At 42.1% G+C, this 13,493-nt stretch overlaps 1 protein-coding gene across 1 annotated transcript in view; it reads right to left on the reverse strand.

Annotated features, from left to right (window-relative positions):
- KCNN2 (potassium calcium-activated channel subfamily N member 2) overlaps nucleotides 1–13,493 on the reverse strand; it is a 323,536-nt gene that overhangs the window by 254,724 nt on the left and 55,319 nt on the right. Inside the window, exon 3 of the mRNA XM_033929086.1 lies at nucleotides 9,590–10,008. Within this exon, the coding sequence (XP_033784977.1) occupies nucleotides 9,590–10,008 (419 nt within the window). The remainder of the gene's footprint in view (nucleotides 1–9,589; nucleotides 10,009–13,493) is intronic.

The raw sequence follows: 13,493 nt of genomic DNA on the forward strand, positions 1-13,493 counted from the left end.
TCTATCTCAACTTCAAGCCTTCTACACCAGCATTCTTCAAAGCAAAGCTTGCGGGTCAGTGGTTGTGGCCATTCATACTCTGATTCTTCCCTCTCTCCTTAAAGAATGACATGAAGATGGTTTCTGACGGTTATCCACGGGGATGGGAACGGTGATGAATTTTGTCACCGTGTCATTCTCTAAAAGCAGTTTCTATAAAAATGAACATACATAATTGTAAACATAAAACAGCATTACAATTCTAAAATCAAAGCTAAATTACAATACCATAAATTACAAAAAAAAAAAAAATAGATACCATTCTCACCCAACAAACAGACAATACCCAGCCTCAAGTATCCTAAAGGCAATCAATAACGACGGCAGTTAAAGATCCACTTATTTACTCAAACAAACAGAGCCAAGACAGAAGTTACATTTTCCAGCAAACATAGGGCTCCTTTTACAAAGGTGCGCTAGCATTTTTAGCACACGCACAAGATTAGCGTGCGCTAGCTGAAAAATTATCACCTGCTTAAAAGGAGGCAGTAGTGGCTAGCGTGCGTGGCATTTTAGCACGCGCTAAAACCACTAGCGCTCCTATGTAAAAGGAGCCCATATTATCATGTAGGCTGGTACGGCTCTACAAATAGGCATCCACAAATAGCTTGGTCAGTGCTTAATCTTAGATGTCCCGACAGCTTAGTCTAAAGTGACATTCCGGCCACTGAAAACATCTTAGATTTTGTAGCTATATCTCACGCTTTCTTCAGTAGTCACTAATAGAGCATAGTTTTTTAATGATAGGTGTAAATTGCAATGATTAGATTACAAAATAAGTAAGTTGACAAATAACCAGGACAGGTATTATGTAGTGTGGTAAAAGAAAGACAGTGAATTAAACTCTATACAAAATACCAGTGGCAACCAATGCAAAGACTGAAACTCAAGATGGCCTGAGCAGCATAATTTTGGATCAACTGGAATTTTGTCAAGACCTTATTTGGGAGACCCAAGTATATAACATTACAACAATCAAGATGCAATAATATAAACATGTGAGCTAATTTCTGGAGCTCATCTAGTGAGAAATAGGCCAGAATCTGTCAAAATATTCATGGCTTAATAAAGTTTGATCTAACCACCTAATTAACATGATTCTCAAAAGACAGGGGAGAAAAGGATGACACCTGCGCTCTGAATGTAGAACTGCAAGATTATTTTACTGCCTCCTAAAGTAGAACCATTTCTAGAGATTGGATAATTCCTATCACCTAGCCTTATGATCATCATTTTACCAATATTTAGTTTCAGCCAACGGTTAGTCTCTACTAGGATATCTCAGTAAGGCTTTCAGGTAGGCAGGTATTTTATAAAGTGGTCAAGATAGGGAAAACAATTTAGATTATTGGAGATGTAATACAAAAAAAAAAGTCCCATAGATTGCAATAAATTTCTCCCTATGATTTCATATACAGTAGATGTAAAATAGGGGATAATGGGGAACCCTGTAGTACATATATTGCAAATACGTTTTATCATATACAGTTATAAGCAGGGATTCATCCAGACCAAAAATACAAAGATATAGCTGACAAACTGAAAATCAAAAAGATGAAAAAGATGAAAAGGAGAAAAATAAACCTCAATTGAGGGCGGTTGGGACTACACAAGTACCCAATCATCCACTCATCATCACGGGTCTATAAAAAACTCCAAAACATGTATAAATAATCAATTCTCACGTCTTTCATTCATACAAAATCTTCTTTTTGTTATTTTTCACAGTCTTTTTTGTAGTACACCAGAATATGGATTACGAGTTTCCAAAATTTTCACATTCCTGACCACTCAGAAAGGCAGCAAAACAATTGAGAGAGCAACAATAGCACTTTGACTCCAGCATCTCTCATTCTAATTTCCCAACAGCTGGAATCTTTACAATGCTGTCTTTTCATAGTTAGGTTTGTTGCAGTTTAAGGGCTAGATTCACTAAGCCCACCGATTGTGTTTGCGATCGTGTACCGACCCGATTTTCCTCCAACCTGATTCACTAACCTCTGTGCCAATCATCCTCCGATCCGATCTGCACATGCAAATGAGGGGGAACGGCATGCAAAGTAGGAAGGACGTGATTCACAAAACAATTTCAGCAACACCGACTGGGCTGCCCGATCAAAAAACAAGCGACTGCTGAGGACCAGTCGCTTGTTTAAAAACCCCTGCTCTCTGCCCCCATCTCCTGCTCTCTGCCCCAACTCCGTGGTTTCAACCCATGGTGCAGCCCCGCTTTCAACCCGCGGGTTAATACCATGGGCTCGAGAAAGTTTCCAGCTCTGTGATAACAACAACAACAAAAATGTTTCAAGCTCTATCTTCGCGGTGAGCATGCGCAGACCATCTACAGGCAAAGGAGATAAGTCTGCAAATGCGTCAGGATCGCTGGAGAGTGATCCGTGCGGTCGGTGAGGCGCATGCCTACGATTGCCCCTATTTTCATGAGGACGCGTTGAGAATTTGTTAGCCTGCCACGGATCGGACACAGATTCGACACGATAAGGAAGGTAAGTGAATCTAGCCCTAAGTCCTGGGAGTAGGACTGTTATGGAATAGTAATTTTGCTACACAGATTTTATTGGTTGTCTAATTAGGTGCCAATTCACACCTAATTAGACAATTAACTACCATTTGTAACTGTAACTATTCTATAACCTATAAGTGTGAAATTGAAAACACAAGCCCCTAAATATTGCGCCATAAGTTGCACGAGCCAATATGCATGCATTACTTAATTGTTTAACAAGCCAATCAGGCTGATAATTGGCAATTAACACCTCACAATTGACACTAAACAAACATAATTAGAAGTTTTGTGTCAACTTGGTTGGCACGTTCTATAAAGTGGTGTCAGTTCAAGTGTACGGATATCAAAAGGGACATGGCCAGGGGAGGAGCATGAGCATGTTGCTGGTTGGAGAAGGGAAGACTCTTCTTCTTGCCTGCTGGGGACTAATTTAAACTGTCTGTGTTCCCAGGGGAAGATACCCTATTTTTCACTCCATAAGATGCACCCACTTCCCCCCCCCTGCCCAAATACATTTCCCATCCCCCTGTAGCAAGTATCGTATTTTTCAGTCTATAGGACACACCTGTCCATAAGACACCCCCCTCTGTACAGGAGGAAAAACCAAGGAAAAAAATGTCCTCCTCTACAGTGGGGTGAGTCTGGTGATAAGCAGCCTGAAGCAACCCGTCTGCAGTCCACAGCTGCCTGCCCGCAACCTGAAGCCACCTGCACCAGAAGCAGCCAGCCCACAGCCAGAATTTGCCCTCACCCGAAGCTGCCCGCAGCGAAGGAGCCCGCCCGAAGTCGCCAGCACCTGAAGCTGCCAGCCCGAAGCCACCCCGGTACCTTTTTAAAAGTTGTGGTGCTCTCTTGCCGGACAGCTGTCTTTGGAAGCAGAGCAGGAGTGCGACCTTTGTGCTTCCTTCCTGGTCCTGCGCCGCTCAGTGATTGGCTGAGGTCAGTTCTCCTGCGTCGCGCCACTCTGTGCTGCTTCCAAAGACAGCCCAGGAGAGCACCACAACTTTAAAAAGGGCGGCTTCAGGCTGGCGGCTTCAGGTGCTGGCGACTTCGGGCGGGTCCTTCGCTGCGGGCAGCTTCGGGTGAGGGCAGATTCTGGCTGTGGGCTGGCTGCTTCTGGTGCAGGTGGCTTCAGGTTGCGGGCAGGCAGCTGTGGACTGCGGACGGGCTGCTTCAAGCTGCTTATCACCAGACGCACCAGATCACCAGACGCACCCCCCTGTAGAGGAGGAAATTTTTTTTCCTTGGTTTCTCCTCCTGTACAGGGGGGGTGTCTTATGGACAGGTGTGTCTTATAGACCGAAAAATACGGTACTTGCTACATCCTCAGCATCCCTCTTCCAGCTAATTGCTGACTCACTAAGCTTTTGGACTTGGTTCCCATATTCCTTGAGGCTAATAGACTGCTGCCTATCTTCAACCCACCCCATCTCACCCCCCACAAGCATTGGAGTTAGACCTGCCTGGGAGAACTGTCTCTAAAATACCTATATCCTAAGCTCCTCCCTCCTATTGTTTCTCTAACTTCTTGGTACTGTCACAGTACTAAGAAAATTTTTTTATAAGTAAATGGTTCCTTTCTATCTCCCTGATGCTGTATGGTGATATCCTGTTTTATAACGGAATCTAGGCACCCAGATTTCATCATAGGATTGGATGATTTATGCCACTAAGTTGGCCACTGACTCAAGGCAACACGCACAGTGAGAAATCCACCCTGTGATGTTTCACAGCAAAGTATAGGAGTGATTTGCCATTGCCTTCTCCCACGGGGTATGTGGCTCCACTATGTCGCTGCTGCCCAACATAGGGCCCCTCAGCCTACAGCACTTGGTATTTCCATGTAGCCTCCCATTCCAGGTACTAGCCAGGCCCGACCCTACTTAGCTTCCAATAGTAAAAGCGAGCTTACTCAGGGCAGTCAGGCATAACCCAGCCTGGGCACTCCTAAAATCTAGGTGCCTGCATTTGCACCAGCTATATACCTGGCGTAACTGCAGGCACCTAAATGCAACAGTAGAATGCACAACTTCCCGTATTCCGTAAGTTGCATGTGTATGTGGCATCTCCCTCCCATGCTCTACCCATGCAACACCCCCTTACAGTTAGGCTGCAAGTGCATGTCCTTATAGAACAGCACTTAGTTGATTTGCTGCCAATTTCCATGTACAGGTGTACACTTACCCACTTAAGTGCTGATATTTTGTATATTTATGTGGACAAGTGGCAAGTACATGCAGACACCAGTTACAAAATTGCCCTGCAAATGATGAACACACTTTACTGAAAAGGCTCATAAATTACAGAATAATAACATCCCTTAACATTGTGGGGAAAAAAAATGGCCAAGTCTATAATAATATGCTCTCCCATGGAAAAATCCTCAAATCAGAAGTGGGAGCTATGGTAACATTCATAACACACAAATTTCAGACCAACTCTGCTTTTAAGCAAGGACAATTTTTCATGAGTCAAAACCAGTCCTAGTACTAATAACCTACCTTGCGCAATATATCCCAGAAAAATATATATTAAAAAGTTGTTTCCATTAAACGTGGGAGCTAAGAGCACACCTTTGACATTTGATATGACTGAGAGGGCTTGAAAAGCAGAAATATAATTACAGTCAGAAAACCTCTGCTGAGATTAATGTTCCTTCAGATGTGCCAGGGAAACAACTCTCAAAATTCTATGCAATTTGAGAGCTTTGAGAGTGTAGTACTTCTGCCAAACCCAGAAAGACAAGTTTTTTATTTCTTGATAAACCTCCTATCAAACGTAACACATAAGCAGTTCACAGTTTGGGTACCAAAATAACAGACTCAGAGACTGTGATAAACTCAAAAGAAAGGGAAAGGAATAGGGACTTGTATATCATCTTTCTGTAGTTTTACAACCATACCTCAAAGCAGTTTACATACAGATACTTCAAGCATTTTCCCTGTTTCTCTTGGTGGGCTCACAACCTATCTAGGTTCAAACAATTTTTATTGATGCAAACAACATCAAATACAACATAAGAGCACCCCATGGTGCATAATACAATAACAATGCATCAAATAAAATAAAATAAGAAGTATATATACCCCCACCTCCCCACCCCTAGCCCCCCTCCCAAAGGTATTCTCTATTTCACCTCATTATAACACATCAATACACTCTAGGACACCCATCTTAAGATCACACTACGGCCCTTAGGATGCAAGGTTTGTAAGTAAGGATCCCATATATGCATAAACAACATCTTTCGCTTCTCAGGCCTTCCAGCATCTCTCGCCTCCCAGATGGCCAACTGATGTAACTGGTTTCGCCAATGCCAAAACTTAGGGGGGTCAGGGACCGTCCAATATTGAAGAATACATAATGTACCTGGGGCAGTGGAGGATTAAGTGACTTGCCCAGGGTAACAAGGAACAATGCGGGGTTTAAACCCACAACCTCAGGATGCTAAGGTTGTAGTTCTAACCAGTACGCCACACTGTCTTCTAGAAATAAATAAATATAGTAATCTCCCGGAATTCGCGGGGGTTCCATTCCAGGAACCCCATCCCCACACACATAAATTTCAAAAAAACGTGAATACGGTTTTTAGGCAGGGGAGACAGGAGAGGGCAGCTGGAGAGGCCGGAGAGAGCAGCCAGAGCGCCGGCGAGTGAAAGAAATCACTCGCTGTATGCTCCGACCGCATCTTCCTGTACTAAAGTCGGGCCTCACCAATCAGGAGCTGCTTTGACACGCGCCTTCACCTGGAGTACTGCGTCCAGCACTGGTCGCTGTACATGAAGAAGGACATGGTACTACTCGAAAGGGTCCAGAGAAGAGTGACTAAAATGGTTAAGGGGCTGTAGGAGTTGCTGTACAGTGAGAGATTGGAGAAACTGGGCCTCTTCTCCCTTGAAAAGAGGAGACTGAGAGGGAACATGATCGAAACATTCAAAATACCGAAGGGAATAAACTTAGTAGATAAAGACAGATTGTTCACCCTCTCCAAGGTATGGAGAATGAGAGGGCACTCTCTAAAGTTGAAAGGGGATAGATTCCGTACAAACGTAAGGAAGTTCTTCTTTACCCAGAGAGTGGTAGAAAACTGGAACGCTCTTCCGGAGTCTGTTATAGGGGAAAACACCCTCCAGGGATTCAAGACAAAGTTGGACAAGTTCCTGCTAACCTTCTCTGATCTGTTTGTGATACCCTTCTTTATCATTCCTAGCATTCTGTTTGCCCTTTTCGCCACCGCCACGCATTGCGCATATGGCTTCATCGACTTGTCAATCAGAACTCCCAAGTTTCTTTCCTGGGATGTCTCTCCAAGTACCGCCACGGACATTCGTGCATGAGATTTTTGTTACCGACATGCATCACTTTACACTTATCCACGTTGAACCTCATTTGCCATGTCAATGCCCACTTGACAACAGTGATAATAGAAAAGGGAAAATGGTAAAACTAGAGGGCATAACTTGAGGTTGCAGGGAGGAAGACTTAGAAGTAATGTTAGGAAATTCTTTTTCACGGAGAGGGTGGTGGATGTCTGGAATGCCCTCCCGAGGGAAGTGGTGGAGAGGAAAATGGTGATGGAATTTAAAAAAACATGGGATAAACACAAAGGATCTCTAATTAGAAAGCAAACAAATGATGTAAATTAAAGAACTAAGGCCGGTATTGGACACACTTGTACGGTTTGTGCTCCATATGTGATGATTCGGTGTAGGATGGGCTGGGGAGGGCATCAATGGGAACTCAACTAACTTGGAACATGAGGATGTTACTGGCCAGACTTTACAGTAGACAACAAACAGAACGCTGATACTGATAACCGGTATCTTTATAAACCCTGAGGAAGCCGCTTGATTCGTGGCAAAACGGGTTCCCGTTGGACACACTATACGGGGCAGACACACTATACGGGGCTAGAGCGGGAATAATTCCTTGCCGCTCTACAGTATTTTCATATATAAAAGATAAGTGCTTATTTAAGGCTTCAATACTGCCATACTATAAGCTATTTTGCCTTTTTGCACAGCTCTTTTGCACACTTTCATTGCGATTTGCACAAGGATTATACTATTTGCACTGTTTGCATTGTTTAGATAATTTTAGAAATATAAAAGAAATATAAAAAAAGACTAAAAAGAAAAAAGGTTTTAGGAATTTAAATTATTTAAGTTATTGAGTAGTTTAATTTTGACAAACTAAGTCATTATAAGGAATTTTACATTTTGAAAAAAATGACAAATTAAGTCATATGAATAATAATATGAAGGTTTTTTGATCAATGAAAGATACCCACGACATAATTCCTTATGGGGATGATAATATTATGATCCTTGGAGTGGCAATTCTGAGATCTTTTCCTTCCATTTGATATTATTCTATAAGGAGTTTTTTCTCTCAACCTAAATTAACCTTTGTGTGGATCTGAGTCTTACATCAGTGCCAGGCAAATAGGTAGAGACTATTATAAAAACAAAATGACAGAATATATACATAAACATGAATTAATGAGAGAAAGCCAACATGGATTTAGTCAAGGGAAATCTTGCCTCACCAATCTACTGCATTTCTTTGAAGAGGTAAATTAACATGTGGATAAAGGTGAGTCAATTGATACTGTGTATTTGGATTTTAAAAGGCATTTGACAAAGTACCTCATGAAAGACTTCTGAAGAAATTAGAAAGTCATGGGATAGGAGATAATGTCCTATTATAGATTAAGAATTGTTTGGAAGACAGAAAACAGAGAGTAGGTTTAAATGGTCAATATTCTCAATGGAGAAGGGTAAATAGCGAGGTTGCCCAGGGGTCTGTGCTGGGACCACTGCTTTATAACATATTTATCAATGATTTAGAGATGGTAATAACTAGTGAGATAATTAGATTTGACACAAAGTTGTTCAAATTTGTTAAATCGCAAGATGATTGTGAAAAATTGAAGAGGATCTTGTGAGACTAGGAGACTGAGCGTCAAAGTAGCAGATGATGTTTAATGTAAGCAAATGCAAAGTGATGCATGTGGGAAAGAGGAACCCAACTATAGCTATATGATGCTGGGATCTATGTTAGGAGTCACTTCCCAGGAAAAGGATCTAGGCGTCATTGTTGAGGTTACGTTGAAACCCTCAGCTCAATGTGCAGTGGCGGCAAAGAAAGCAAATAGAATGTTAGGAATTATCAGGAAAAGGATGGAAAACAAAGATGAAAATGTTACAATGCCCTTATATCGCTCTATGGTACGGCTGCACCTCGAATACTGTGCGCAATTCTGGTCACCGTATCTCAAAAAAAATATAGAGGAATTAGAAAAGGTACAGAGAAGTATGACAAAAATTTAAAAAAGGATGGAATGATTTCCTTATGAGGAAAAGCTAAAGCAGCTAGTGTTCTTCAGCTTGGAGAAGAGATGGCTCAAGGGTGATATGATACGAGTAGAGGTCTATAAAATACTGAGTGGAGTAGAAAGTGTAGATGTGAATCGCTTGTTTATTCTTTCCAAAAAGGACTAGGGGGACATGCGATGAAGCTACTAAGTAGTAAATTTAAAGCAAACTGAAGAAAATATTTCTTCACACAAGGTGTAATTAAACTGGAATTCATTGTCGGAGAATGTGGTGAAATCAGTTAGCTTAGCATGGTTTAACAAAAGGTTTGGATAATTTCCTAAAAGAGAAGTCCACAGGCCATTATTGAAATGGCTTGGGGAAAATCCACTGCTTATTCCTAGGATAAGCAGCATAAAATCTGTTTTACTACTTGGGATCTTGCCTAGGTACTTTGGGACCTGGGTTGGCCACTGTTGGAAACAGGATACTGGGCTTGATGGACTTTGTTTGTCCCAGTATGGCAGTTCTTTTGTTCTCTCAGTGTAGCTAAATGCATTTGCATTGTTAAACAACATGTGGACGTTTAGATACATTGAGAATGGACCATGGACAATTTTACCTCTACTTTGAAAATTAACCTGCCCCCTCCCCCCCGGACCTTCCTGATTTCCTTGAAATATACATAAGAGAATAAAAATAGACTTACCTTTCACAAGCTCGGACAGTCCATGCAGCAATTATCCATAATGAGATACTAAAAACCAACAGTACAGTTCCTGGACATATTGTCATTAAAGTCTTCATTACAAAACGTGTATTGAAGTTTATCTTATTTAGTGCTCCAATGCTTCTAGATGAGGCGTCTGTGAAAAGTTTGCTATGTAAAAGCATAACTCTGGCAATAAGATACAGTCTTAAGAACATTGGTATTGATAAAATAATATCCACATCGGCTGTTGTTGTGGATGGAGTATAGGAAAAGGCAAGCCGTGCTGTCCACGTAAATGTATAGTTCCCAGGTATGGGATGAATAGCACACACCAATATTTCCAAGCAGATAAAGAAAATACGCTCATATGTCATGGCTATCCTCCAATCATCAGCTCCGTTGTCCACCATGAATAACTGAAAATAAAAAATAGAAAGACATTAATATTTTCATCACTCAATAAAGAAATCATCACATATATGCATGTCTTATATACAAGTATACTGAGTTAAGACCAGTAGAGAATACCACTTGACACCAGCATACTGGCATATATGCTGGACTTCTGTTGAATGCCAATCAAATGTGTTTTCAAAAAAATCATTAAGAGACCTATTTACTAAACTGTAATAATGCATTTGAAAACATCTGGGAGAAGGTTAAAGAGTGCTAGCTGGCTCACTCTAGAGTCTCAAATTTGTGGCACCGCCAGGTACTATTTTGAGGCCCTCGGTATGTTTATCATAATCACAAAAGTAAAATAAAACAGTTTTTTGATCATATGTCTCTTTGGCTATAAATTACAATATTATTATTAAGACTTAGCCAAAAGGAAAGATTTATAAAGAGTTGTACCTCATGCAAAATTGTCATTTCTTTTATTAGGGGGCTCATAATAATAAAAAAGTCTAAAAAGTGGCCTAAATGGGTACTTCGATGATCAAAAAGCCTGATCGTCCAAGTACCCATAACTAATGCTGGTTTTAGACGTATCTAAAACCAGCTTAGGCCTTTCCCCTGCCTCTAAACGCATACAGCGAAAAGAGGCGTTTTTAGAATAGGGGAAAGGGCGGGAGGTGGGCTGACCTAGACCTAGGTGTACAGCAGGTATAACCAAAGATTTTGACAGGTTGCCTAGTCGGCACTTATACGTTTTGACTTAGACCAAGTCAAAACAGGTATAAGTGCCGAAAAAGGGCCAGCTGAGCTGATGGCGGCTGCCGTGACCAGCTCAGCGGCCCGGCAACCTACCCCCCCCTCTCCCACAGCAACCATTGCGGCAGCAGAGATGGCTCATCTCCCCTGCCGCGATGGCGATCACCCCTCTACCCGAACTGCCGCGAACCGCGGCAGGAGAGATACTCATGTGCTTAAGGATTCGCCCACAGGAGGTGCCTAAGGCTATTGGACCAATTCCGGTTGGCCCAGGTGCCTCAGGCCCCACCTGTGGGCAGGGCTTGAGCCACCTGGGCCAATCAGGCCCTAAGGCCCGCTATTCGAGGGATGGCGGGTCTGCCGGACGGATGGGCTTGGGACCCATCCGTTCGTCCAACTAGATTGTAGTCAGCCGGGGTGGGGGTCTCCGGCCAGGAGGGCTTGGGCTCCCTCCTGGCCCGATTGTTCTCAGCTGGGGTGGGTGTCGCCGGGCCAGGAGAGCTTGGGCTCCCTCCTGGCCCGATCATAGTCGCCGGGCCAGGAGGGCTTGGGCTCCCTCATGGCCTGATAGCTGTCGAGCACCGGGGGGAGTCGCAGGGTCAGGAGGGCTTGGGCTCCCTCCTGGCCCGATCGTTGCTGAGGTGGGGGGGAATCTGTAACCGGTGTTCTTTTTGACAGACACCGGTAACAGAATCCAGCTTTTAGGCGAAGGACTGGCCCCTCCTTCGCCTAAAAGCCCTTGTTTTAGGCATTTGGGACTTAGGCTTTTTTTAGGTTGATTATATGGTGTAAGTTTAGACGTTGTGGTGGTCTGGGTGTTTAAACAGCTGAACATAGAGGCAGGCCATTATAAAAAAAAAAAACAACCTCCTTTTGGACGTTTTTTTTCATAATGGACATTTTCCCTGCTTCTACTTTCAACATTTACAGCCTTAGGCCAAAAGGGGACTTAGATGTTTTTTTATTATGCCCCTCCACCTATTTTTTCTGAGGCCCTCCAAGTACCTACAAATCCAAAATTTGGCCCTGCAAAGGGTTTGAGTTTGAGATCACTGCTCTAGAGTATAGCTGAGAAGATTATATAGGGCTCATTTTTGTCCTGTGAAAATCCTAGGGTTGTAGGGTAAGTATGGTGGAGCATCTGAAGCCTGTGGGTAAGCAGTGTGGGTGAAGTATAGAGGCTAGGATAGATCTTACCCTAGAGGAGCTGTGAAGGATAGGTGAAAGACCAGGCAAGGAAATTTTGTGATACCTCAGGGATGTTTTGGAGGAGAAGGCAATGCAATAGGAGTTTGCACTTCTTTTAAGATGGTGCCCACACAAAAAGGGGCTGCAAACATGTATTCCTGCAGCCAAAAATTTGCCTATTTCCTGAATATAGCAATGCAAGGGGAAATGATCTGTGATTTACTGAACTGTGGTGCTCTAGTAAATCCTGCAGGGCCATAGGGCACCAACATCCTCTGATATTTTGCTCAAATTAGCATCAGCAACTAGAGAGCTTGGTGGTAGACATAGATATCGGTTTTGTTGTGCCTATGGTCTTTTATCCCTAAATCTTAAAATTGTCCTTTAAAATTGAAATTCCACATCTTACTTGCATTTAAAGCTTCAGTAACATAATGAATGATGGCAGATGAAAACAATGAACCGTCCAGTCTGCACAGTTGAGATTCATTTTTGGTAGATGTATACATAGCCCAACTTTCCCCTTGAGGGCCATTTTTGATATGATGTCTAAGTCTGAATTTGGACATTTCCAGCAAGACATCTAAATCACAGATAGAGGAACGTCAATTATTGAAACAGGAATCACTAAGATATCCCCCCCAAAATTTTTTAATTGACCATTTGGACATCTTGGCTGTCAGAATGTCTAACTTTGTCATTATAGGGAGTTACACTGGCTCCCTATGGAAGCTAGAGTGCAGCTTAAGTTTGGTTGCATGTGTTATAAGATAATATCTGGTATGGCTCGAGCCTATTTAGTAGATCAATTTATTTTCTCTCATCATAGACGTTCTACTCGAATAGCTACACTTTTTTTTTTAATAATCTTTATTGATTTTCCAAACTAATACAAAGTGCTAGGAAATATTTTGACATTAATAAACAACATAAGCACTTAAAATCAATCAATAACCATACATAAGGAAAATATCCCTCCCCATCCAGCAAATTAATCAAAGAATAACCAAACAGATATCTTCCCCCCCTACACTTTTTGACTTTCCATTGCTTAAAGGTTGTCGCTACAAAAGATACCATAATCCTCTATTGTCATTCCAAGAAGCCACCTGGGACGCCGACCTTCATCAGTTATTCTTTGCATCCACATCATATCAAAATTTTAGGAAATTGTTAAAGACCTACGTATTTAGGAAATTTTTGAAAGACTGAATTTGTACTATATTCTGTATTTGTGGCAATTTTTTATTCTGTTAAACCACATAGATCTGAAGGGTGATGTGATATACAAATGTTATGTTATGTTTGACCACAAAAACATCTTAAGTTAGAAACATCCAAATCAGCACCATTTAGATGTGGGAGGGGCCAGCATTCTAATGGTCTGGCCACATAGACATGCTAACCAACAAAGCAATGAGGCACCTTATAGGGCATTGCTGTAAACTTCTCATAAAGGGTGCCAGATGTACATCTCACCATAACTCCCCTTATAATATATGGTGAGCCCTCCAAAACTCTGCCAAATCCTACTATACTCAATAATCCTTTAGCTACA

The sequence above is a fragment of the Geotrypetes seraphini genome, chromosome 1 (genome assembly GCF_902459505.1).
Source record: "Geotrypetes seraphini chromosome 1, aGeoSer1.1, whole genome shotgun sequence".
In the NCBI taxonomy this organism is placed as follows: domain Eukaryota; kingdom Metazoa; phylum Chordata; class Amphibia; order Gymnophiona; family Dermophiidae; genus Geotrypetes; species Geotrypetes seraphini.